Source organism: Labrus mixtus, chromosome 14, assembly GCF_963584025.1.
Source record: "Labrus mixtus chromosome 14, fLabMix1.1, whole genome shotgun sequence".
NCBI classification, from domain to species: Eukaryota; Metazoa; Chordata; class Actinopteri; order Labriformes; family Labridae; genus Labrus; species Labrus mixtus.
This window is the reverse complement of record NC_083625.1, coordinates 29,105,461-29,132,492: the sequence shown is the minus strand read 5'-3', so window position 1 is coordinate 29,132,492 and position 27,032 is coordinate 29,105,461. Positions and strand designations below refer to the sequence as shown.

General features: G+C 40.1%; 2 protein-coding genes across 5 annotated transcripts in view; both read left to right on the top strand.

Moving 5' to 3' along the window:
• Window positions 1-4,074, top strand: part of LOC132988588 (disks large 1 tumor suppressor protein-like) — a 30,369-nt gene extending 26,295 nt beyond the window's left edge. Inside the window, exon 4 of the mRNA XM_061056080.1 lies at window positions 2,956-4,074. Coding sequence (XP_060912063.1) covers window positions 2,956-3,099 — 144 coding nt within the window. The 3' untranslated portion in view covers window positions 3,100-4,074. The remainder of the gene's footprint in view (window positions 1-2,955) is intronic.
• Window positions 4,075-6,805: 2,731 nt separating this feature from the next.
• The window catches only part of dlg2 (discs, large homolog 2 (Drosophila)), a 159,755-nt gene continuing 139,528 nt past the window's right edge, over window positions 6,806-27,032 (top strand). For 2 of the 4 annotated variants that reach the window (XM_061056067.1, XM_061056066.1), the window contains exon 1: window positions 6,806-7,563. In XM_061056067.1, the coding sequence (XP_060912050.1) occupies window positions 7,534-7,563 (30 nt within the window). In that variant the 5' untranslated portion in view covers window positions 6,806-7,533. The remainder of the gene's footprint in view (window positions 7,564-27,032) is intronic. The other 2 variants (XM_061056078.1, XM_061056079.1) reach the window with 2 other exon arrangements.

Here is a 27,032-nt window from a genome sequence, read left to right as displayed (position 1 = left end):
TATTTTTATTTACATTTCACAAAGTGTCCCAACTCTTTAGGAATTAGGGTTGTATTTGTACCTTGTTAATAATGGTTTTAGACTTTCACACTTGAAAAACTAGGGGTAAGCAATCTAACTTTTTAAATTTGCTTTTTTAAACATGTACAAGCAGCAGTGTCAAATCATTTTTTTTTATTCTACGATGTACGTTAATATGGATAAAAAGCAAATTGATTATCTAACATTTGAACAGAAATCATCGCGTAAAGCCTGAACACTCTCTCTCCTCACTCATAAATCCACATTCACAGCTCCAGGATCAGAAAAAGTGATTGATCAGTTTGCAGTGCTTAAATTGGATTGAGTAATTATCTCCTGTGAGGTTGTGATCAACCCTTGTAAGAAGTGAACCACACCTTCAAAGCTTGGGAAACCTTCAGTAAATCCTGACGTTACCTCGCTAACTCCAATGTCTGCTCCGTAGTACGGGCCTCTGTTTGTGCTTGTCTAACTTGGAATAGAACCAACTAGTTTAATCCAGCAGTAATTCTATCAGTCTACACAACCAAACATTATGCATCATACCTGCTGTCTTCTGCAGGAACAGTGAAGGATAAGAGACATTAAGATACATCGCCAAACAGATCATGTAGACAAGGTTTTAAAGCTTTTTATAATAGCCTGTGCGTAGCAGCAGGAGCTGCTGAACCACTGTGCTGAGGTCATGCAGTACCAGGATGGGGATAAGTGAAGGGGATTAGAAGAGTCCTCAGAGACGGATGACACGAGGTCATCAGTACACTGCTGTTATATCCCCTTTGCTGTCACTACACAATCAGCTGGCTGATGATCCTATCAAATAATGACAGTGAAGATGGTCCTATGAAATGAATGAGAAGGCTTCCCACAGATGAATCCAATCTATGGATTCTTTATGTGTAAAGGATATCAGATATTATAGCTACAGATTTAAAAAACAAACACACTCTGCTGTAACCATATGTTTGACAGCTCTTCACTTCAGCAAAGCATGTTTCCTTAATGTCTGATGATAAGGTCATTGTATGATTTTATTCAGTAGATATTTTACATATTACTCTTTTAAGTAATCAATTTATGTCAGTATTAAATGTTTACTGTATTTCATTGACAAATGTTTTTGGTCCTGAGCTGTTTGCCCTTTGTGGTGTTTAACTTGTACAAAACTGAAGTTAATCTATAAGAGTCATTCATTTCTTAAACGACAAGAAAAAAAGTACATTTTTAAAGAATTTAAGTATTTAGGTAGACTCAAAATCTGTCAATCGGACACTACGGTGGCATGCAAGATTCCTTTATCCAAGCAGTGCAGTGTGAGACCACCAACCCCTCACTTCAAATTCTCTCTCGCTCTATCTCTCTCTCTCTCTCTCTCTCTTTCTCTCTCTCGCTCTCTCTCTCTCTCTCCCTCTCTCTCTCTTTCTCTCTCCCTTTCTCTCTCTCTCTATCTCTCTCTCTCCCTCTTTCTCCCTCTCTTTCTCTCCCTCTCTCTCTCTTTCTGTCTCTCTGTCTCTCTCGCTCTCTCTCTTTCTCTCTCTCTCTCCCTCTCTCTCGCTCTCTCTCTTTCTCTCTCTCTCTCCCTCTCTCTCGCTCTCTCTCTCTTTCTTCCTCTCTCTCTCAATTCAATTCAATTCAAATGAGCTTTATTGACATGACAGATCAACAATCCATGTTGCCAAAGCAGTACAGAAAACATTTTGAACAACAAATGATTACAATATATTGTTTCTTTGGGCTGTGTATTGGCATAATGATTTATGACATACAAGGGAAACTATCTGAGTATAAAGATGAACTAACAATCAGAACATGTAGATCTGCTTTTTGTATTTATCACTGTCCATGTGACGTCCAACATCAGAGCACGTCTTTTAGTCTGTATCAGGAAGCTTTAGTGTCGCTGGTTCACTTTGTGGATATTTTCTTAAAACCTGCTTCCTTTTCAGCATGGCTGGTTTCTCTCATGAGCAGACTAAGTCAGTCTTTCAAAGCAGCATTGTCACAGCACTAGGCATGTTAGAAGATTGATGTGAATGTCATTATTTCACTCTAACAGTAGCATGCATCAGATTGTTTCTACATATTACACGTGTGTTATCTGTTCAATTAAATAAATCAGCAGAAAAAAGGATTTCAGGTTTGAGTGTTTGCTGCTAAATAAAGGAGGGATTAGACAAGCGTGCGTGCACAAAGGCTGTGTAGTATGTCTTAGTGTGCCAGAGATTTATTTTTGGTTGCCACAGGCACATATAGGCTTACACTATCTGAGCTTCTAGACTTACAGAGCAGCAGACTGACTGACCAGTCAATGATGACTCCTTCTTTCTGTCACTGCCAATTCTTGCATAACCTTTACAACCGAACTCTGTGCTTTAAAAGATGTTACGTCCTTCACACATTTTAACTCAGACATTTAAAACCCATCAGAAGTTATATTAGACATTTAAAGTCAACATTTTCTAAACGAATTGAACAGTTTTAAACCTGTAGCTTAATCATTAAATAATTACCATTAAGTGAAAGTATAGGTTATTTATACAACACATTTAAACACAGCTTTAGCTGTAACTTTGTCAAGTTAGCCAGATACAAACAATACTAAATTAAGCTTTACAACTTAATTTGTCTCAGATATGAGACGGTGTGAGCTCAGAATCGGGCCTATGACCACACAACACAATAGCAGAGTTGTGATTGGTTCATTGTTCAGCAAGTTGTCCACAAACGGTATTATCAGAGGTCTCCTCCTCCAGTCAGAATGTTGAAAGAAGAAAGATGTTTTGTGTTATGCCTAATATTAGCAGCTAACACCACTTATCTCATGTATATTTTAAGCTTTGCGTGTTGTTACTATGGTTACCCTCAGGTCATTGTGTTACAGTTGAAGTGTGGCGCTGAAGAGTTACTTATGCACATGTTTGCTCTCCCAAACAGAGGGGGCCGAGCAGCTCAGAGCCCAGTGGGATGGAGCAGGCAGACGGTGACATCAGGACCTCTGTGGTGAGTTTTCTATTCTTTGAATACACGACACACAATCCACTGTTCTTTCATCACAGGCATGTGTTTTTGTATACTTAATTCTGTGCTTTTGTTTTCACATCATTATCACTCATGGCATGGTCGTGTGGCTCTTCCAAAATCACCTTTTTCCCTGGCAATATAAATTGGTTCTGGCTACATGATCTCAACAAGCTCATGAAAGTAAATGACAATAAGTTCAAGCAAAGAGGAGAGATTTGGTTGAAGTGATAACATAAACTAAAGATTATTGTGATAAAAATGTTCTTCAGTTCAGGGAGTCACAAACGTCTTGGCTGTAATGTCATCCTCCTAACTGGCCCACTTTGGTGGCTCTATAGCAACCATCGCTGGGTTACTTCTGGTCAGACAAACTTTCACCTGTGCCAAGTCTGTTCATTGACTCACAGTGAAAGTGTGACCTTAAGCACGGTACCGGACAACTTTGCTAGTGTGAGTGCACTCTTAGTAATCTAAAGGGAAGTCTTGACATATGAGTCCAACAGGGCACAGTATTTTAAATCCTGATACTAGATGGTTTTAAAAACACACATGACAATAACACAACATCTGGTATGTCCATTATATTTAGTAATTTACCACTGAATCCTGCATGTTTGTTTCAGTCAGTTTGCTGAAATTCCTGATGCTGATTGATTCAGGTTATTATAGTTTTTTCCGTTATTCTGTGCACTGTTGAGAAAAACAGAAAGTGGAAAAACATGGGAGATTTTGGGTTTACAACTTCAGAGTTGTTCAGCCTGTAAAGAGATTGTGACATTGTTTAATTCTCCCACTGAAATACTAATTTCACTGAACAACAAGTAGCCCAATATTTTCCTATATATTTGATTTGTATTACCATAGTACATGGTACAAGTAACATGGAATATGATGTTTCTGCATACTGCATTTTGCATGTCTTACATTAGCTGGACAGCCAGTGGGCTAAACCACCTGGGAAGGCTAATATCTTCAAGTGGTGCTTAATTATAAATAACTTTCAATATTTCATGTTTACAAGTTTTAATGGATTAATGCTCAAATAACAACTTCTGCAATCCACTGCTCCCTGTCAAATCTGTGTTTCATGTTCCAACTGGTCCAATCGTGACATTTGGATTAAACCAACTGTAGGGAGGGACATTGCCTTTTGCCATTGCCAACACAATGTAGTGTTGATTTTTTCTACACTTTATTGAAAATGATAGCAAAATAGCTCTATCTGCCAGATTTAAAAAAATTGGTGGGACACGAAAATATCTTGGCAGACGATCACAATGGGTTTTGAAATAATTACAATGGAGCCAGTGTGAACGCTACACCCAACCATTAAGTGAATATAATGCCATCAGTGAGTGATCAGGTTTAGCATTCCTTTAAATTTCACTTTTCAGAGAAAATCCAAAATGACGACAGCTGGATTGTATTTATGAGCTTCTTCCCATACAAGGGAGTTTAGACACTCCTTCTCTCTAATGCAATAAGCAGAGGTTGCCTGATCCGCTCACCTGAAAAGATTAGCTGTGCCGTTCTGGCAGAGGCAGTCTGAGCTGCTGGATGTACTCAGAGGGAACGACAGGACACTGAGAGTGTAGGGGCACTGCTTCGTCCGCAAATGAAAGCTGTAATCAAGGTCAAATTCTGCAACACACCTCTTCAGCAGAATGTCTCCAGCAAACAGGTACAGCTCAGGAGGGAGAATATGATGTAGAACAAAGACTTAGTTTACCTGGGAGATGGGATCTGACTGGTTGACATGGTGGACTTCTTGAAGGCTGATCATTGTAGTGTGTTGCAGATGAAAGATGGATGGATACTTCCTGCAAGGACTGGGCGATATGACCTCAAATCAACATCACGATTAATTCAACATTTTACCTCGATTACGATTAATGAATGATTATTTTTGTTTCTGTTTTTTGCCCTCATAGTTCTCTGACATCATCTCTACTGTAAATATGCTCAACTATAAAAGCTGGGATAATTTTTCTAATGATACAGTGCATATCTGATAAACTATTTTGTGGTTATTTATTGAATATTTTGTGGATTGGACATGTTGTCACGGGACTCTGCCCTGAAAATAATCGAAATAATCGACATGGGCAAGATTACGTAGCTTAGAGGTTCTGAATGTCTTCTTCCTGCATATGAAGACTGTGTTACAGAGAATATGTAAATACTTAGAACACATTTGGAAAATGTTTAAGTTTCTTTGCTTTAAATGATTTTATAGAGAGAAGTTAAAGTTTTTATCAATGTGTTTTCCAAAACGTTGATGTTTAATGAACGGTCCTACTCACCCATGAAGATGAAGATGTTTTTTTTGTGCACTGGTCAGTGTTTCACGGTCACAGCTTCAGATGCAAAGATAGAACCTGAGGTTCCCCATTCCCAGATGGGGAACCTCAGGTATGAGGTTATCTGGTATGAAGTTGAATGCAAGATGTGTCTTAGACGATGTGATGAAATTGTTTGACAAAGTTTGCTGCTGGTGTGTCACAGCTTGCATTGTTGTCATGGTAACAACAGTTTTTGCATCAGTTTTCATTTTGTATTTTGCTTAGATGACCATTCAGTAACTACTTACATGCACTGCCTTAGCTGCTGTTTGTATCAGTGCATTGCAGTCCTGCGGCCTGATTCACAAAGGCTGGATCATCTGCTTCGGCTCTATTTCACAAAGAATAGCGCCAGTGATCATGCACCCAAAAACTTGTCGTAGTAGTTTCTTTTTGTTTTGCATGGGAATGTTGAGATAAGCTATTGGCACCTTTACTTCTGCTGACGGAGCACAAATATGTCCACATGAAGATAATGAGCTACGAGGGGAGTTGTATTGTTTTTGGGTCCACCTCAGTAGACTTTAAACATTCCAGCATGGATACTAACTTCCTGGTTTTGTGCAGTATGGATGGGATGCTTCCTTTCAGGACATGGGTTGTATTTTAACTCCCACAATGCTGTGCGAAATTAAACGTAAAACGTGACTTCATGTGCGCCTCCAAATCAAAACAAAGGAGGATGAAAAAAAAAGTTTAAATAAACTATCAGTTGCGCCCGGTTCGGTTAACGCACTTTCAAATGTTGTTATTAATTTTTTTACATGGAATGTGAAGTTTTGTATTATTTCCTGAGCCATCGTACACATCACATCTGAGTGTGAGTGTCAATAACATGAGGCGGGCTAATGACACCACTTCACCACTGAATGAATCAGACGAAGGACGAACAGATATCTGCCTACTGAACAGTAGATACTAACAGGATACAGCACGGATAATAGGGACTGTCTACTGTCAGATTGTGGAGGCTCTTTGCATTTCGGATGAACCCAGTTTTTGCAGTGAGGCTGATTAGCATTGAAAGTGGCTTAGTTTTCTAATGACTGCATGGTTCATTTAAACATGCTGTTTGCTCTGCAGTATAGTTAGGGTTTCCCCTTTGTGTGTGTTTTGTAAAGTAGACCATGTCCTTTTGACTCATTTGGATGAAAGCTGCTCAATCCTTTTGTGGCTCAGGCCCTTAGTGTATTTTTTAGTTATTAGACGAGTGTGATGACACAGAGCTTCACATAGAGTTAGAGAGTTCAGGCAATACTTTGACTTTTATTCAAATCAAACATCTACAAAAGGGCAGCATGTGAACATGTGATGGGATTGTTTGCTTCATCATCATTTTTGGTCCAACTCTAAAAAGCAACGTGTTTGATGCTTGTTAATTGAAAATCCTTGAGCTTAGTTATTTGTAACTGTTTGCTTCAATCAAATCCCATTCCACATCCCTAATAAACTTCTGTCCCTGCTCCAGAAATTAAAACCAATGATTTATTATGAAGTCCCTGCATTCTGCCTCAGCAGCTAATAACCAGCAGAGAGCATGGGGATCTTCTTTATTCTGCTGAGCCGACGCGCTCGTCCTTCACTCTCTTCCCTCGCTCTCTCTCTCACTCTGTATCCAGTTGCTCAGTCCGGAGACAATGAAGTGAAAAGCAGAGGCAGAGGATAGATGAGAGGGAGAGACGCTCAGGAATGTTTTTCGGGTTGCTGGAGGAGTCCAGGCCAGCTACTTACCGTTTTTAGTTTGTGTGTGTGTGTGTGTGTGTGTGTGTGTGTGTGTGTGGTTGGCTGATGACGCAGGCTCTGCTCGGAGATGGCGTTCGGAATCCTGATTGCCTTCAGTGCTGTGGAGGAGGCATCCCAATCCTCACAAGGGGCCCACATGCAGTAACGTCTGTACGCCGTGGCTTCTCTCCTTCCCCAGCGTGTGTGAGTGTGTGTGTGTGTGTGAGCGTGCCTGGGTGTGTGTGTCCTTGTGTGTCTTCTCCTCCCCCTCTTCTTTTTTTTCTTTACACTTCTACTTCTTCAACGATCGCTTTCTTTTATCTTTCCTCGTTGCTACTTCACATTGGAATCTCTTTCTCTTAAGTGGTGCTATAAGAGGAGATGAATCTGAGCATAGGTTGAGAGCTCCTGTTTTTGTCTAGCCAGCATGGATTGTCTCTGCATCCTCACAACTAAGGTAAGAGACATAGCAGAAGTGAGTGATTCACTTAGATGATAGGACATGACAGAGACAGAGAGAGTGAGTCGTGTGGGAGATTGAGGCATGCAGTGAAGCAGGGGGAGAGTCGCTTTGTTTTTTTTGTTTTTTTCCAAATGTCTGCATGTGCACAGGTGTTTGTCTTCTATCATCAGTCTCCATCACCTGTTTGCTGTAACCTTCTAAGTGATATTTTGTAATGTACGATGTTATTGGATATTTACTTCCCCTCATAAAATGTCTCATAATGTTCAGTCAGCGGAGAGTGACTTACTTCTTTCCTCTAACCACAGAAAACATGACAACAAAGAGAAGAGAACCTGTCTGCTTTCATGTTGAAAATTGGCAGCTGAGCAGAAGTTGTGTTGAACTTTTGTCAGCCGGCTTTTGGCTCCGCTGCAACCCTCTTCTCTCATAGCACACGAGCACTGACAGCTGTGGGATCCACTTGGTGAAATGTTGTTGGTATTTTACTTGGGGAGCTACAGAACTTCAGTATTTTATGAGAAGCAGCTTTTCTTTTCATTGAACTCCTTTTCCTGAGCTGGTTTTGTATTGCATGTGATAGCGTAAATGATGTTGCTGTGTATATGACCATCAAATAACTGTAGACGGTAATCCTCCTCCCTATTTTTAGTAGTAGTAGTAGTAATCATTTATTTCGGTCACGAGAAAAAATGAAACCATTTTGACCGAAAAGGTGTAGGCTGAAGCTTTAGCTTATTACACCTACCCTTGTTACAAATTTTAATATTCTACAATTCTACAATTCACTTAGCAGACGCTTTTATCCAAAGTGACGTACATCAGAGAGTAAGTACAACACAAGCAAGGATCTAGAAAAAAGGGAACAATGTCAGTAAGAGCAAACGATCAGCTTTGAGTCTGATTGGACACACAGGTGCTGACAGGAAGTGACCAGAGGTAAAGCACAACATTGAGGGCAGTTCTTGAGAGCTCTAATCAGTATAGAAACCATCTTATGAGTCATCGTTATCAAACAAAAACCATCGTCATTACCATCATCATCATCAATAATATGGAGACCATCATCATTAAGTTAGTAGGTATTCATAAAGAGCTGGGTCTTTAGCTTTTTCTTAAAGGTGCAGAGGCACTCTGCAGATCAAATGGAGTTTGGAAGTTCGTTCCACCACCGGGGGGCGACAGAGAAAAGAGGGAGTGTAGGCCTGGATTATAGAGTTAAAGCGTTATTATTTAAGACACTACTAGTTTGGTTACAAAAAACAAAACATATCAGAACAAAATTTGTTCCAAGGATTTTTTTCAAAACAAAACAAATGAGACAAACAAAAAACATTTTTTTCTCCTGATAACAAATTTAAAATTGTGGTAATTGTCCTTTGCCTCATGTAGTAAGTACTAGGGAAGGGTATGAATACTTGAGTACTCCGTGTTCACGTCATTATTTGAATAACATTTCACTACTCGGAAAGCTTCCTCTCCCCCTCCTAGTTAACATCTTTGTGTTGGGCTCTGTCAGAATGAGTGAAGGTGCAAATAGCTTCTCTCCACATTCAGATGCAAAACAAGAAAAAACTACACAGAGCACGACAAGTTTTTGTGCGGGTTTGTGCATAATAGTTTAACTCAGTTAGCGTGCACAATGTCAGCCGTGAGCCAGGGAGAGTGTTGTCTGTTTCTTAGACAAAAACAAAAATGATAACTTGCAGTGCAATGTCTTTTGCATTAAACATGTTTGTCATGAAATACTGAAATACTAGTTTGATACTTACCCACATGCGTTGACAACAGCTAGTGTTGCATCACATAGCTTGCTAGCCCTGTTAGCACACATTGTTGTGATGAAACCAGAGCGTACTGTAGAAGATTAGCCTGCTAATAATGAAAATGGTGGCGGGAGATATTCTCCCACTAAGTTTATGTGGAAGGAGAAGGCTTCTGCGAGATCATTGTGCCCATCAGGGCGAACAACAGCTATGACAGCCATGTGTTACCTTGTTATTTCTCTCAGAACAGACACATGGTACTGGTGAGCAGCACACTGATGTAAACAAATAGTCTGTGAGGTTGGGGGCGGGGAATAAATATATTTGTATGCATGAATATAATATTGATTACTTGTTCATAAGCACTGAAAAAATATTGAAATGAGTGAGGCAGCTTGTTTTAAAGCACTTTAAACATGAGCTGAGGATAAGATTGCTTCTTGAATGCACCAGTCTAAGTGAATGTGAAAGAGCACTCTCCATCATTTATGCAAAAAATGTCCATGGAGTGGTTTGCAGTCTAAGTATAGGCACAGTCCAGAGAGTTTCTCTGTTGTATTTGAAGACATATACAGTACATCTGTGTTGTCCTCACGTGTTGGAGAACATGTTAAAATAGCACAGATCCTCTCGCTCAGTCGGGCTCTTGATATCCTGAAAGCTGTGCTTAAATATTCACGCTGGCTTAAAGCCATTACCAGTCAGCCTCCATGTGTGCCCTTTACTCAGAGTGCCTCATGCAGGGTGGTTTCCTTCTCTGAACACTGTTGTGACAAATGCTGCTTGTTGATGGAAAATGTCATTTTATTGTTTAAATAAGTCATTGAGATAAACGGCTGTATGCTTTGAAACTTGATGGGAGTGGTGTCCCCTCAGCATCATTTCTGAATGCTGTGGTGTAGCTTCTATGTTTTCTTGTTGCTAAAGTCAGGTCATATAGTATTAAAAGCACTTAAGTCTACATAAGAGCAGCAGGTTGAAAGATGGGCCAGACACATGAAGGACCCTCATCAAGGAGACCCAGGTTTACTTTCTGGGTTGAAACAAAAATAATAATAATAATTGATTTGTTTTAATGGTAAAGTTAGTAGCATTGTTCACTGCAGCTTGTAAACCCAACATTCAAACTAGGCCCCTCCCCCTGGGCTCATCGCCCCCAGAAGCACAAACTCACTGCAGGAGGTAGTGGGTACGCTGAAAGCTACCACACGCAAGCACAAGTTAACCGCCAGTGTTTGAGGGTGCGGTCTCACTGGCCATCCGTACCGTGCTGTACTCAAGCACGATTGCCCCCCCCCCCCGCTGCGCCATTCCCACGCTGGCCGGCACGGCCCGCGGTCACACTGGCCAGGACTAACCGTGCCACACACTACCTCACAGAAAGGAAAAAGATTCTGACTCTATGCGGTTCAAAATGTTGTTTCATTTGTGAAGAAGATAAGCTAGATGTTTGAGATGCCTGCAGGATATGAAACACATGTGATATTACATTGCTCAATAATGGGATGATGATATAAAGAAACTGTGTATTTTGGCTAACAGTTGTCTGTCTGCTGTACTGCATGTTGTACCAATTACATGTTTATCCTGAAGCATGGTTATCTTTTTTTTTTTTAATTGGCATAAATTCAGACCCTTCTGATATGGTTTTTGAAAATGGTCATACTGTGCTCTCCGTTTGGACGGAAAGCAGGATGACTGCAAGTGCAAAGTAGGTATTAGTGGGAGAGGCAAATAAACGTACAGTATTTACGAGTTATAGCAGATAAAACTGAATATTACAAAAATAAAATTTGGCTTATAAGAAAACCTCGGCATTAAACAGGGCTTCTCTTTTCTTCATTTTTTGAAGATGAATTGTCACATTGTGAAGGAGGTGCGAGCTGTGTCCTCTGTGGCACGGGTGCTCTACACTCGCCGTTGTTGTGCACCAGACAGCTGGCCAGCGCTGTGTCTGATCGGACATAAATGCACAGTAAAGAGGTATCAAAGACAGGGGTACAAGCAGTGGTGAGGTCCCCCCATCAAAGCGTCTGAAAGCGTAAGATGTGAGACGCACAACCCGAGAAAAAGGAAATCACAGTTTAAAATGTAATGTTGGTAAAAAGAGGGAGGGTTTTGGTCTGAATAGTTATTTCTTTATGGGCGCACACAGTATGGGTCTGATTATTTTTTTATGACTCATCCATTTTTATTTTATAAAGTCTAAGTGCTTTGAACACATTTACATAATCAGGCTTGAGCTGAGTTGAGTCACAGTGTCAGCTCCACCACTCTACCTGTTTCAGGTCGACCAAAAGTTTGTGTTGGTCAGCATTTCCAATATGCCGACTGCCATCAGCAGGCTCCACAGACCAACTGGTGACGTCTGTGATAATTGGTCTGTGTTTTATACAGTCTATGATTAACACATTAATAAGTGAGTTCATACTGTAAGATATTGAGTTATATCTGTCTCTGTTCTTAAAAGATCAACAAAATGTTTTCTTATGATTAGACTTTCCCTGCATATTGATTATCTTTGTTTCATTGTTTACTTCCAAACATGAATGACTGCATATTTTATTAAGCTTCATGGGTTTGAACAGATAATCATAAAATAGCATCAAAATGTTAACTTTTAATATTAGACAGCTTATATTTATTAAATATAAAATTGGGTTTATTTTTTCTACATTCAACACATTTTTGCACCCTTAGTATCCATAAAGCTTCTGTTGTGATTATTAACAATATTAACAATCAGTGAAGTGACCATTATAATTTGAATTGCTAAGATCAAGTCCCCCAAAGCCTCTGTGACAATCTTTCAGCTGATCATGTTTCTGCTGTCAGACTGAGTTGTTATCATCTGTCTTCATTATTCTCCATCAGCACTGGTGAAGAGGTTACCAGTGAATTCAAACCGTTTCCACAAATGCCCTCCTGAAAATGTCTTGAAAATTCCCGGCTGACTGTCCCTGAAATCTTCCTGAGTAGGTTGTTCACACTCTTAAGTTCAGCTCTCAGCAAATAAATCAGATCCTCTGATGAGTTTAATCTGTGAGATCTGTAGTTTTCATGAAGCAGTATATTGCAAACTGTGCGTTAGACATGTAGGATTATAGGACAGCATTGTATACATGCTTTATATAAGGTTTAACTTCGGCCCACACAACTTTCCTCCCTTTTTTCCAATGGATCCACTCCATTCTCAGTGATACCTGCATCTTATTTTATGTAAGATATATAAAAGTAGATTAACTAGCAACAAGATGTTTCTTTTTCACCTTTTTACAGCAGTGTCAAAGATCGGTTTAATATCACAATTCAACAGGGAGAATAGTGTCTCTGCCATGCTCACAGCGGGTCCTGATCACCTGTTTACTGCAGTATGTAACTTTGGTACCAGCTGAGGTCATATTGCGAGAGAAGGCTTTATGGCAATAGTTCCAACACAAGCCTTCAGTTGTTCGATACAGTGAGTGTGCCTGAGCAAGAAACAGAGTGTACATCCCTGCAGATATTATTCAGAACAGATTTCATAACAGGTTGTATTGATATCTGTGTCATCGTTGTCTTATGTTTAGCAGCTGACAGGGTGCAGAAAGTATTCTAACCCAAGTTATGTCTCAAGTTTGCATACAAATAACTATGAATCTATCTTACATCATAAAGTTATCACTTTCGTTGTCGTTCAAACAGTTTTTTAAACAATGGGATGGAGACGCCTGCAGAGTCATTTTTGCGCAAAATCACGTAATATTGCTTTACTTTGTCAGAAGATATGGTTCTTTGGCTTCTCACAAAGTCTTTGCCACTTCGCACAATCTGCTTGTGAACAAATGTCCGTCTTCTAAGAGGGGGAAGCGTAACAGCACTATACTATGTCTTACAATAGTGAAGTTGCACTCAGAGACTTACATGTTGCTTTAAACGTTTTAGTTAACAAAACCAGAAACCAGATCTTCTGGGTTTACTATAGTACCCTGATCAATACTGAATACATCATACAACAGTCTCTAAGTAGAGCTCCCCCTCTGTTGTGTTTTACACTTTGAATATGAAATTAATCTCTACCACCTGAAGAATTCTCCATGATAATGTTCACAGCTTAATGATATGCAGTTGTTGTTGTTGTGTAGCCACATTATGTAATGCTTTGGGGGCATGATGAGTATATTGGGCTGTTGTTAAGCATGAGAGGAAATGGAGGGAAAGAATTCACTCCTACATGAGTGTGGTATAGTTTGTTTCTGTTTTTAGACTCTCATCTGGACTCTTACACTCTTCTCCTTCATACCCTTGGGAAACCTTAGAGGCTTTAGTGTGGGCGTATCAATAATTGTCATTTGAATCTCTGCAGCTCTACATTTTTTAACTGCACATGGTTATCTTCGTCAGATAGTTTGTTATTTGAAGTGATTCTGTCCTGTGTGTGAGTTAGAGAAAATGTGCAGATGTATTGAGACAGTGAAGCTGATGCTTTCTTGTCCAGATAACCTAATTTCTTCTACATTTTATTTAAACTAAAACGCTTTTCTCTTCTAGAGTCAGCAAAGTCACCAAATTCAATTGGTCTCAGAATTTATGGGCATACCAGTTGTCGTAATTTTTTAAATGTTGGGATTTAAATGCACCAAAACAAATGACGGCACACAACGCAAGTATTTCCTGCACACTTGTCTTCATTCTGTCCACTCAACCTGCTAATTGCCTCCTTATGTGTCTAAACATATGCCACTGTAAATGAATGTGTTGATAGCTTTTACATTGAATGACAGTACCATAGTTCACTGTACTGTTAGAAATCAGTGTGGAGCTTTTGGAAGATGCTTTACTGCCTTGTTCTAAAGCTGATAACACATCACTGCCAGGTTTTTCAACAGTGCAACAAACCCTAATGGATTGAAGAAGTCTTTGATTATTGTGTAAATGAACATCAGTGGCACACAGCTTGTAGAATTTGTAGTGGCTCTGGCTAAAACAACACAAATTATCTCAAGAAATACACAACTTCAGCCAAAGAGTCATCTCTGCTCTATGTTGCAGTTTTGATTCTCTCCCTTCCTCTACCTGACACCAGTGATTTACCGCCTCTGTCAGGAACTAAACAGCCTGTTTAGCACTGAAAGAGTGAGTCAGTGGAACATGTTGACCCAGAACATGTCAAAATATCTTTGATCTCTGGCATCATCAGTGTTTCAGTTTTGTGTCTGACAAGCTCGATCTTTTAATTCTCTTATTTTTCCTCCCCTTGCTGGAGATGCTCCATGCTGCCAGGGCTTGTTCAAATCATTGTGAAACCAATTCCCTCAGTGTTACATGATCAGCTTTTTAAAAGGATGTTTTACTAAAAACATATACTAGACTTATCTGGTGCTTGGTCATGATAACACAGGAAGTGTGGACATGTAATATTTATCTGTTAATATTTAAAAAACAGAGTAACAGCTTTAATGAAATGGCAGCCAGGGTAGAAACCATGTCCTCTGTAAATAAGACAACTTTTCTCTCACTTCACGGTGGCCTGCTGGTCAGACTTATGATCAGTTGTGTTGCCTGGAAACAGCCTTGCTGCTCAATAGGAGTGAGAAGGACAGACTTTGCGGAGACTGCAAAGAGTCGGATGAAAGCTCATTAGACAACTTTTAACATGTTCTGAATTCAGGGGAAATCATTTTATTGAGACAGTTAAGACAAAAGAGTTGTCCATTTAGTGAATCAATAGAAAGGTTGATTAGAGATTAATAAAATGACGGTCTGTGTTGTATTTAATGATAACTTTGACAGTTTTTAAGCAGACCACAGGGCATCACAATGGAGGTTGTTTTTATAACTTTTAATGCACATTTGAAGCTGGGGTCCTCTACGACAAAGCCTGTCTTAACTTTGGGAATTTCTTTGACCCTCTCTGCTTTCACACCTAGAGGCTTTTTAAAGATGGCAGGGAGAAGTTGTTGGACAGCTCTGGTGAGTTTTCCCACTCGACTGATGGAAAGAGACAGACTTCTTTTATCTCAGCAGTGTCATCGTTCTACTCTATATTAGTCTTCTTCTTCTTCCTGTATTTAGTTGTGGCTGCAACAACAAATGTTCTTTAAACATTAATGAGCATCATGGACACCTGGATTGGAGTGAGGATACTGCCTTCTTCAGAAGTTTTGGTCACATGACTGCATACACCAAACCGTGACGTCCCAGACAAATACAAACTCTGTTTCAGGCGTGCTTGACGGAGACTGTTAAGGCTGTTTTTTTTTTAAAACTTTCATTAAAGAAGATTTACAAAGTAAACAAAAACAATGTAAAGGAATGTTGTCCTGGCATTGGTGTACCTTCATAAAAAGGAATCTGTGAGCATGAGGTAAACCATATGTTTCTCCTCCTTCCTTTCAGTTGACTGTTGATAACAGAAGTCCCAAACCTTTTGGATTTTGGGAAAGTCCCTGCCCTTCTTTTTACTTTTAAAAAAAAAGTTTAACTATTTTAAACTGAGCGCTGTGAGCAGCTGACGCCAGGGGTGTTTATGTGCTTAGGATGCACAGGTCCTTCATCATCCTATAATGCTTGTAGAATGTAAAAGATAAGTGATCAGGAGCTATGTTAACAGGTCATCCAGGCAAAACATCTGTCGCGACCGTAGTCCCTGGCCGGATTTCCCCTTGATTGTTGTTATGGACACATCAGGTATGAATTAGCTCTAAATCCTGCAGTTTCAGGGATTTAGTGGCTTCAAACCTGATTAATATTAAGATGAGGAGCTCAGGCAGTAACTGTCCCTCCATGTGGTGTAAAGTCTCATCTGAAACAAAGAGTTTAGTCTTCTTTCTAACTCCTTCACCCTCCATCTCGTCCAGTCCGCCTCTCTCCTCCTCTCCCTCCTCCAGCTTTCCTTCACACTCTCTGAGGAGGAAATAAATACCTAAGGAATGTCGGGAGTGGGGAATCTATTTGGTTCCCTGATAGTACTGAATCAATGGACAGTTACTATGGTAACAGGAAGGCTGGAACCAAAAATATATTCCATACAACATCTTTAATACCGCCCCCCTACATGCAGGTCTCCGACTGGTGCATCTTCCCACACACAGCAGTGTGAGCTCTCTCCCCAAGCAGGATGAACAATCCTCATAGGACCGAAAAGACCTGTAACTTCAATAGAAAAGAATAGATAGATGGATGGGCAGATTTCATGTTAATTTATTAATTAAAAGAATCCAAAGTTAGAAAGCAGAGATTCATGTGCTCTAAGTAAACGCCTAAGATATATTCTTTGAACTTCATAGTTTCTTCAGGTTTTACCAGACATGTGATTTTCATGGATTCATCTGGAACTCTGTGTTTTTCTAACCTCATTTGGGGACTGTTGTCACATGTGCAATCCTGAAAATTACAAGAAAATGTCAGAATAACTGTGCAGTGGTGGACGAAGCTTTGGTATTTAAGTAAATCAGTGCTACCTGTAGTTCAACATATTCAATGTATCCTCATAGGAGTAGTTTCATTACGTGCACGGAGATCACAATGGTTGCACACATACAGTGACAGTCTATGATTGTACACCAGTCACAGGATATAAATGTCATCACCTCTTCCCACTCGCTTGCAGCGAATCCTGAATATTTCCTGCACCTGTTGATGACAATGTAATAATTTCAATTGTAAATCATCACTTATACACTAGTCTAGTTACACAAGCTTTTCACTAAAGATTCTAACATGATCACCTCTCCCCTCTGATCAGAGACGTTGATGATTTAAGCCTGGTAATCAAAGCTGCATAACTTTAACATGATGCATTGCAGGCTCTGTTGGTCTGATGTTTGTCAAACTGAGGTATCAGTGCAGCAGTGAGGTATGTTAGGGATAATGCCCGATGAGGAGTCCATTATCAGTGGGTCTGGTTAAAAAATCGATTCATCAATGCATCAATTATTATTTTCCCAATTCAATATCAATTCAGGGAAATCCTGAGATCGTTTTTTTTTTCGTTGTAATGACGCCCCTCTCCACTGGGGGCGCTGTGGGTGCTGTGAATTCAGGTCAGGCACAATTTTGCACTTTAGATCATACTGTACTTCCATGTTTTATTCTTTGTTTATTATAAAATAATTCAATGATAAAATAAATTTTTGATTCAGTTTGTTTTAAACAAATACAAACATCAGACACAAATATCAGAAGGTACTGTGATGAGTTATCTGGGAATTTCTCTCGTCTATGTGTAATATTGAATCGATATCGAAGCATATTGATCAATATCAAATCGATATTAATAATCAGACGACGTGGAGGCCTGGACTGGGCAGGCACAGTTCCATGGTACAGATACCCACTGACAGTGGTGTGTGATGTCTTAAAGTTTAACTAAACTAGTCCACAGTCCAAAAGGTACGGAAGCGTATTGCATTCATGTGGAGAATTTTTTTTTTGCCTGGTTTCTTGTTATAACGAGAAAAGATCTCGTTATAAAGTATTTTCAGTAAATGCCTAAGCGTATCTTGAGACACCACATAGCCAGCTTGAATACAATTCAGATGCATGACTTTATATCGGTGAAGCATACCATATCTATTTAACTGATCCTGGAAGAATGACGCTATGTCAAGTAGGTCAGAGTGTGCTTTGCTTTCCGTCTGAACAACCTTAACGCCTTCAGATGCCTGCGCTATGTCGACAAGCTCATGAGAATACCATCTGTATTACTCAAAGATGATAATATTTCCCAATGCCTTAAACCAAGATGAAAATAAAACACAATCAAATCAATAACCCTGGTCATCGTTGCCTTTTGAGCTTCCTCCCTCCTCTGCCTGCCACAATGCAAACTTCATTACCCCTCTAGTATCATTTTAGTCTGTTATGTGATCTTTTCTTGTAATAACGAGATCTTTTTCTCGTAATAACGAGATCTTTTCTCGTTATAACAAGATCTTTATCTCGTTATAACGAGATCTTTTCTCGTAATAACGAGATCTTTTCTTGTTATAACAAGATCTTTATCTCGTAATAACAAGAAACCAGGCAAAAAAAAAATTCTCCACATGAATGCAATACGCTTCCGTAAAAAGGTGAGTTCACGTTTTTATTTTCTTGTTTTTTGTTGTTGCTTTTTTTCACTTATTCACTCACAAGTTTTTACCAAATAAGGCCATCAGCTATTTACAGTAGGCCTACTGCTACCATTTCTTGGATTTATAAATATAATAAGGATCAATTCAATATAGGGAAGAGCAAAAAGGTCATGTGCTCACCTTTCAATTATAATTGATATACATTAATAAAATATGAATATTTATCACTCTGCACAGTAGGCAGTTTGTCTAACCTACACAGGTTGTTTCAGTTTTACAGTTTTCCGGCGGGGTTTTTAGAAAACAATCTTATTTACATTTTTACAAAATTAATTGTTGCTTGATTAAAATACAGGTGCCAACAAAAAAACAGACAGAGAACAAGAGGGAGAATGCACATGCACATTATGTACTAGGTAACTTCCCTGGCAAAACATATTGACAATAACACAGGTAGTGTCATTACAGATAAAAAAAATGATCAAACTCTTTTTATACCAAGAATCATACAAAAACATGTCCCATTGATGAGTGGTGCGGTATACCAGACTTTGGTACACAGTGCTTGGCAACTTTCTGTACGTCAAAACATGAGTGGCCTTGTCTACAAGGTTTTGAAGGTCTGGTTTAAAAAAATTAGAATTGAGCTGTTCATCGCACCATTCATCAAAATATGAGCATGTGAAATGAATGCACTCATGTGGTGTGTTCAGGCACACGGCTGCCCACTCAGTCCAGACTTTGAACTCTTTCATTTGGTATGAATAGAAACTGGAAACAGCATATCAAGTGTTTCTGTTAGTCAGTTCAATCCTCATAATTGCTTTGCAGTTTTTGCCAAAAGATAACACAGAAAATAAATCCTCATAACCTTGGTGATCAAAATAGTGAGTTTTCCTTCATCAGCACCGTCAGGTTGTAGCCTGCATGGGGTATCTGAGTTAATATCTCCCCTCAGCACTGTGACTGGTGGACTGTTTTTTTACTGATAAGGTTGCTTAATATACTGCACATATTGACGACTGCTTCTCTCTCTGTCACACCTGTAGTCGCTCATCCTTTGTTGTAATCAAGTTGGTGACATCATCACATTATGTTCTGGTTGAAACGTGATGAAAAGAAGCTGGCCCCCCAGTTTACTGCTGTTAGCATGTTTAATGAACATGAACACACACACAGTATAGGCCGATATACACACACATGCACAAACAGGATCCTATGGACATGCACTAATGGAGAGGTCTCAGAGTGAGGGGGCTGCCCACAGCGAGCGCTCCAGAGAAGTTTTGGGGTTTGGTACCTCGGCAGTGCTCAGGAGGTGGACTGGCACCTCTCCAGCTATCAGGCCAATTTACGGACTTGGTCCGTGCCGGGACTTGAACCGACAACCGTCCGGTTTCCAACCCAGGTCCCTGCAGACTGAGCTACTGCTGCCCCCAATCCCTGTTCAAATTTATATTAAATCTAAATAAAAAGTTGCAGAGCTCTAATAGTTGATAAGCCTGCTATTATGTGGTGAGGCTGATTGCCACGGTAACACACTGTGATAAACTCCTCTCTTAACCCCGTTGTTGTTTTTCTCTTTTATTCAACACACACAGTGGCCAATTAGAGGATACAGATAGTGCAGTGTGGTTGTTAAATATAAATTGTAGTTCATAATTGAGACTTTTTACTGGTAGACAAAAACAATGCTTCAGTTGTTATTTATTTGTTTTTTATGACTTTGTAATATTTGTCTGAGTTTTGAATGCATGATGTGTAGCCATCAGTAGCAGCCTCCTCTTTGTGGAAACCTGCATTGTTGAAACTGTGAGGTGTTACACTTTTCTTCAGAGCAGTGCGGTAGTTATGGAAGCTATTAGTGATCAGAATTCAAATGAATAAGCTAATTTGAAAATTCAAATGCATTAACAGAAATGCTTTTTAAGTTTCAGAATATGAGTATATTATTTGACTCAAAAATAAAATTATGATTAATTTATCTAATTTGAATTTTAGTTTTCAACTTCAAAAATGCACATTCTTTGACTAAATTAAAATTAGGAAGAAAATGACATTTGCTTTTTCATTTTCAAAAAATGCCCCGCTAAATTTGTATCATAATTCAAATGAAAAAGCTAATTTTAAAATGACAATACAGTAAAAGAAACACGTTTTAATTTTCAGAATATAGGTGCATTATTTGACCTATATTTAAAATGAATATTCAGTCATCCAGTTTGCATTATACTTTTACTCTCTATGTATGCATATTGTATGACATCATTCAAATGAAAACTAAAAAGTCTTTGGCTTTTCGTTTTCAAACTTGCCGTGCTAAAAAGTGATCATAATTCAAACCAACTCGAAAATGAAATGTCAAAGTGGACGGCGCAGGAAAGTGATGTCAGACTCCAGCTCCCAGGCAGGTGAACGTAATATTTACAGTCTATGAGGCGAGCGGGCAGAACGCGCACTACGATGGGTGGCGGGGTGAATCTTTAACACTAGGGCAGACTTTAGTTCACATTGTGATGCAGGTGGCGATCGGAGTGTTTTTTTCAGCGCACACTGAACTTTCAGCGAGCATGACGCAGCAGCTTTATAACCCGAGCTGCCAAGTCTCACGCGTGACACCATGCCCACTATCTCTGACCGTGAGAGTCACTCAGCATCTGCACGCCGTGAAATTCACACAGACGTGTCCTAAAACCGGTTTATTGATAGATTATAGATCACTCTCTTCTCTGCTTAACTTAGTTACATTAAAAAAGATTATCGATTGAATTTTCTGTTTCAAATAATCTCTCCAGCTCTGTGCACAAAGTGTCTCTCATCCTCTGTGCGTAATGGCACACACTCTCCCTCTCGACCGACTGTATGAGCTCTCTCTCCCTTTCAGAAATTGTATTGTAGTTATTAAAAGAATAATCAACTACAACACCAAAATTGAATCACAATCAGGGCAACAAGTAGTTTGGAGCTTGTACCAGTGTTAAAGATTCACCCGCCACCCATCGTACTGCGCGTTCTGCCCGCTAGCCTCATAGACTGTAAATATTACGCTTAGTGATGTGTAGTTCGTGAACGATTCGTTCAAAACGAACGAATCATCTGGGTGAACGAACTGAACTGAATCACTTACTGAAAAGAGTCGTTCATTTCTCAACTTCAGTTGCCCTCTCCTCTCTCCCGTCTCGTGTCTCTCTCTCTAGAACGTAAGAGTCGCTCAAAGCCCGTCCTCCCTCTCCTTTCATGTCAGTGATACGTACTGACTGAACCAACAGGACGGAGTCGGTTGGGAGTTCTGTGTCACTAAAGCCCGCCCCTACTTCTCCCTCTCATGTCTCGAAAATTGAGGAAGTAGAAAATATATTATTTAACATTTAGGTGTCGCGAAAATGTATGTGCTTTTTATAGCTGCTGTCAGTTTGCAAACGGCTTTTATATCCAACGTAATTTCACTCAGCTGACTGTTTTAACATCCACTAACGATCGTGTTTCAGTCAGTACAGTGTGTGTGTGACTGAGGCTGGTGACTCGCAGTCTCGCTCGTTCACGTTCAGTCAGTGGTTCGTTCACTGAACGTGCTGAACGAGAGCTCCTACATGAATCACTGACTGACTGAGAGAAAGAGCGGAGCTCCGAGTCACTCTCTTCCTCTCAGTCAGTCAGTCAGTCAGTCAGTGAGTGATTCGTGTACTGAACGTACTGAACAGAACAGTCGGGGAAAATAAATGTGATTGTTTTAGCAGCTTTCAGTTTGCAAACTGTAACTTTATCCAACTAAATTCTCAGCTCATTGGTTTATTATTCACCACCGGCTGTTCTCAGTACGATCGCGAGCAGAACTAAACGTTCGGCCGTGTTTCAGCTTATTAAATTCTGATTCACAGACAGAGCTGCGGAGAAGTACTGAACGATTCGGTGAATGAATCTTTTGAACGAATCTTACCACGAATTTACTGAACTGATTCTACTGATTCAGTACACTGAAAAGAACTGCTTTTCCCATCACTAATTACGCTCGCCTGCCTGGGAGCTGGAGTCTGACGTCACTTTCCTGCGCCGTCCACTTTGCCAATTCATTTTCGAGTTGGTTTGAATTATGATCACTTTTTAGCACGGCAAGTTTGAAAATGAAAAGCCAAAGACCTTTGAATTATGTCATACAATATGCATACATAGAGAGTAAAAGTATAATGCAAACTGGATGACTGAATATTCATTTTAAATATAGGTCAAATAATGCACCTATAATCTGAAAATTAAAATGTGTTTCTGTTACTGTATTTTCATTTTAAAATTAGCTTTTTCATTTGAATTATGATACAGATTTAGCGGGGCATTTTTTGAAAATGATAAAGCAAATGTCATTTTCTTCATTTTAATTTAGTCAAAGAATGTGCATTTTTGAAGTTGAAAACTAAAATTCAAATGAATCATCATTTTATTTTGAGTCAAATAATACACTCATATTCTGAAACTTAAAAAGCATTTCTGTGTGAGAGAGAGCGAGAGCGAGAGAGAGAGATGCTATTTAACAATGTTTTATTAAACATCCATTGAAAGCATGGCTCTGTCACCTCTGTGTCACCTTTGACCTTGGCTGATATAAGAGTAAACGTCGCCTGCTAAGGAGGCTGAGTTTAAGCTATGATCACGCTGTACTGTACAAGCTCAATGGAAATAGCTGCAGGACTAATGCTGTGCAGATTCCCATTGTATTAGTGCACAGTTAACATCAGGAGGACTGCATCGGATCATGTCCCATGATAATGATAGTCTAACATTACAGAGATTCTGCAATAACCTATATATTACAAGACAAACATACAATGATACATCATATCAGATTGATTAAAGAATATAGAATTCCCTAAAAAGACAAAGTGTTGGATTGAATGCATATATGCACTCAAATTTAGTTTCAGAGAATTTGACAAAAACTGAAATAAAACTGTCTTAATCTTTTGAGTTTAAATATGTAAATTATATTTATTAGATTAAATTCCTCTCAGATGATGGAGCAGGGATATTCTATTTATTGAGGCATGGATCTGTTGGACTATCTCTCTCTCTATATATATATATATATATATATATATCAGTCTTTCGCCTAGGTTTACAGCGTTGGGGGGTGGGGAAAAGCTGACATGGCGACACAAACACAGAGAGCAGATCGGGAGGGCGGCCTGGCCGAGCCTCCCACGAAGACACAGCAGTGGGCGGAGTCAGCAGAACCTCCGATGAGAGTTCAGGAGTCACAGAAATAGGCAGACTCAGCGGATCCACTGACGAGGACACAGGAGTGGGCAGAGTCTGCAGGACGTTCAACAAGGACGCAGGAGTCGTCAGGGCCCCCAACGAGGACGCAGGAGTCGGCAGGACCTCCGACGAGGGGGCAGGAGTGGGCAGACTCAGCAGGTCCTCTGACGAGGATACAGAAGTGGGCAGAGTCTGCAGGATCTCCGACGAGGGCGCAGGAGTCAGCAGATCCTCTGATGACGGCGCTGTAGTCGCCAGGGCCTCAGACGAGGGCGCTGTAGTCGCCAGGGCCTCAGACGAGAGCGCAGGAGTCGCCAGGGCCACAGACGAGAGCGCAGGAGTCGCCAGGGCCTCTGACGAGGGGGCAGGAGTCAGCAGGGCCTCTGACGAGGGCACATGAGTTGTCAGGGCCTCTGACGAGAACACAGGAGTGGGAAGGGCCTCCCACGGAGACAGGGGAGTCAGATGCAGCTCACCAGATACAGGCACCGATGACAGGCGTGGCTCAGCAGACACAGGAGACAGACGCGATTCAGCAGACACAGGCACAGGGGACAGACAACGCTCTGCCGGAACAGAAACATGGGGCAGACAGCGCTCTACAGGAGGCAGATGCCGCTCCGCCGGAACCGGTGGCAGACAGCGCTCCGCTGGAACAGGAACAGGAACACATGGCTGACGAGGCCTGGGTTGAGGCCTGGGTTGAGGCTTGAGCTGAGGCTTGTGCTGAGGCTTGAGCTGAGGCTTGGGTTGGTTCACCGGCTGCTGAGGACGAACAGGCTCAGAGGTATAAGACTGTGAAGCAGGCGTAGAGAAAAAGTCTCTAGTCCACTCAGGGAGTAAGTTTTTCGGCCATGGTCTAGAAAGAATTTCCTCCTGAGCCGTGGAAATGGCTGCCAGTCTTTCCTGGCTACAGCAAGCATATTTTAAGTCATTTTTTAAGCATGTGAGGTTATAAGTAACCTCACGCAATTTCAATGAAAATAATCCTGCTGGGTCCATTTTTTTGGTCAGTTCATTCTGTCATGGATCGCGAAAACGAAGGAGGACCCAGATGCAGGATTCACTAAAACTTTTTATTCTTTAAACAAAAGGCAAACAAAAACTTACTTCCAAAAAATCCAACAAGAGAAGGCGCCACGGGTAAATTGACATGCAACAAATGACACAGACAAACACATACAATGAACTGACACAGAAAGGAAGAAACACAGAGACTAAATAGACATGGGGTAATCAAACACAGGTGAGACTAATAACACAGGTGAAGACAATGAGGGCAATCACAATGGAGGGAAACACACAGAGGAAGGAATGGACACAAGAAACACTGAGGACAACTACAAAATAAAATACATGAAACACTGAAGACACACAGAACTCAAGAATGAACAATACCTACTAGAACATAGAGAAACACTAAACACTGAAAATCCAAAACTAAATAATACCAAATCATGACAATCCTATCCCTACAATAAAGGCACAAAAAGCCCAAAAACAAATCTTTAATCTTTTTCTTACTTGACCTTCAGCCCCCCCCCCCCCCCAATATAATAGTAGGGGAAACACTGAATATAGTAGCCTTTATATTTTGCAGACCACATTACTTTTTGCAGTTGTGGGTGATCTTTCACCAGTTTACCATTTTTCCCTGAGTTGCTTTGTTGCCTTAATCCCTCCTCAACAGAGGACCCAGACTCAGCAATGTTCCCAGCAGTGCTGTTTCCTGTGCCCCCCCCCCCCCCTTCTTCCACACTGTCTCTCCACAAGCATTCTCTGTGATCAATAATTGATCTATCCTTTGCCACCGCTCTGCAGTCATACACATAGATCAGCAGTTTTATTAAGCCTAGATATTACCACGCGTTTAAACCTCTCTTTTTTAATGCTCCATGGTAGTTTCATGTACCAAATCTATTTTAGCAAATGTCTGTGCTGAAACATTGCCAGTGTATTTGTGCATTTTCAAAAGTGAATTTGCCTGTATTTCTTGATTTCCCTTTTTTGCCTAGGACTTCTATATTTTGTTGTTGCCGTGGTATCTGAACAGTTCTCTATTGTGGATTTTTTTTTTCTAATATCATGCCTAAATTTAGAATTCTGATATTGTGACAACACTGCCATAAAATACTGTATGTCATGGTAGCTGTGACTCAACACTGATCATGTCAAGATATATCTCCTATTTGCTATTATAATACATTAGTTACTGTATGGTGAAATAGTTTCAGACCATTGAATCCAAAATTGTAATGGAGCCTGTGTTTCAGGAGATTGAATGTAGAGGCATTCCAAAGTTATTTTCACACATAAAGCGCTCAGTGTCTATCAGCTTGTAAAGCCTGTATGTGATGATAGCTTGTAACATTTTGAACTGTAATAGCACTTGACTGAGTGTCTGACATTATGCAGTCTAATTATAAATATATAGAAGAGAGACTTAGTTTTGAGGGGCTGCTGCACAGCTTGAAGGATCAGTATAGAGTAAGTGTTCCAACCAAGTGTCATCCTCCAGTGTTGAAAAAATGAAGCTGATACGGAAGTGAAACATCCTGCAGTTTGTTGAGTGTCTGCTTGAGACTGGCTGCAGAAACACAGGAAGTCACATACATTTTAAAAAAGCTATTTTTTACAGCAGAAATAAATATGTTTACAGCCTGTTATTAGCTCATGTTTCAATCAGCACACACTGTAAGAGAGTGTATATCCATCAAGAGGCTCTAAACCCACTTCAGCTCTTAAGCCTGTTGATTGGTTGACTAAAAGTTAGGGTGGGACAACATTTACATGGCGATCACTATCGATGGGACTCCAAAGCCCCCCTGCAGTAACAGATGAGTGACATCACTCATATTTAGACTATGGTTATAACTCTTCCATGACCAGGTGATATAAGTCGCATGACAAAGTACACATTACAGAAATATGAAATTTAGGATTGAATAATTTGTAGTTGTTCAAATGAGATTTGCACATACAACTGTAACTAAAATCATGACACACTTACTGTACCGTAAAGTTTATACAACTATCTTTAATACACATATGTGTAGGCCAATTCTGTTTTAATATATTTATATTATATATTTAAAATAGATGATATTCATATTTGACAGCAATCTTTACTTTTTTCGTGTGGGTCTTGGGGGGGGGGGGGGGGGCTCCAAGAAAAAAAAGACCAGGAACCACTGTGTTAGAGAGAAGGCACATGTAGGGGTGCTTGTAGTCTCTCTCAGTTGGGTGTGGGGCTCAGAATCTCTCTGAGGTGAAGCAGGTCTGAAAGAGGTAGCAGGAAGCTTTTCCCCGTCTTCTGACGTCACCTGATCAGCCTCATGCCAAAGAAAAATAAAGACGTGAAGACACGGGGTCTCTCAGACCTCTGTCCCAC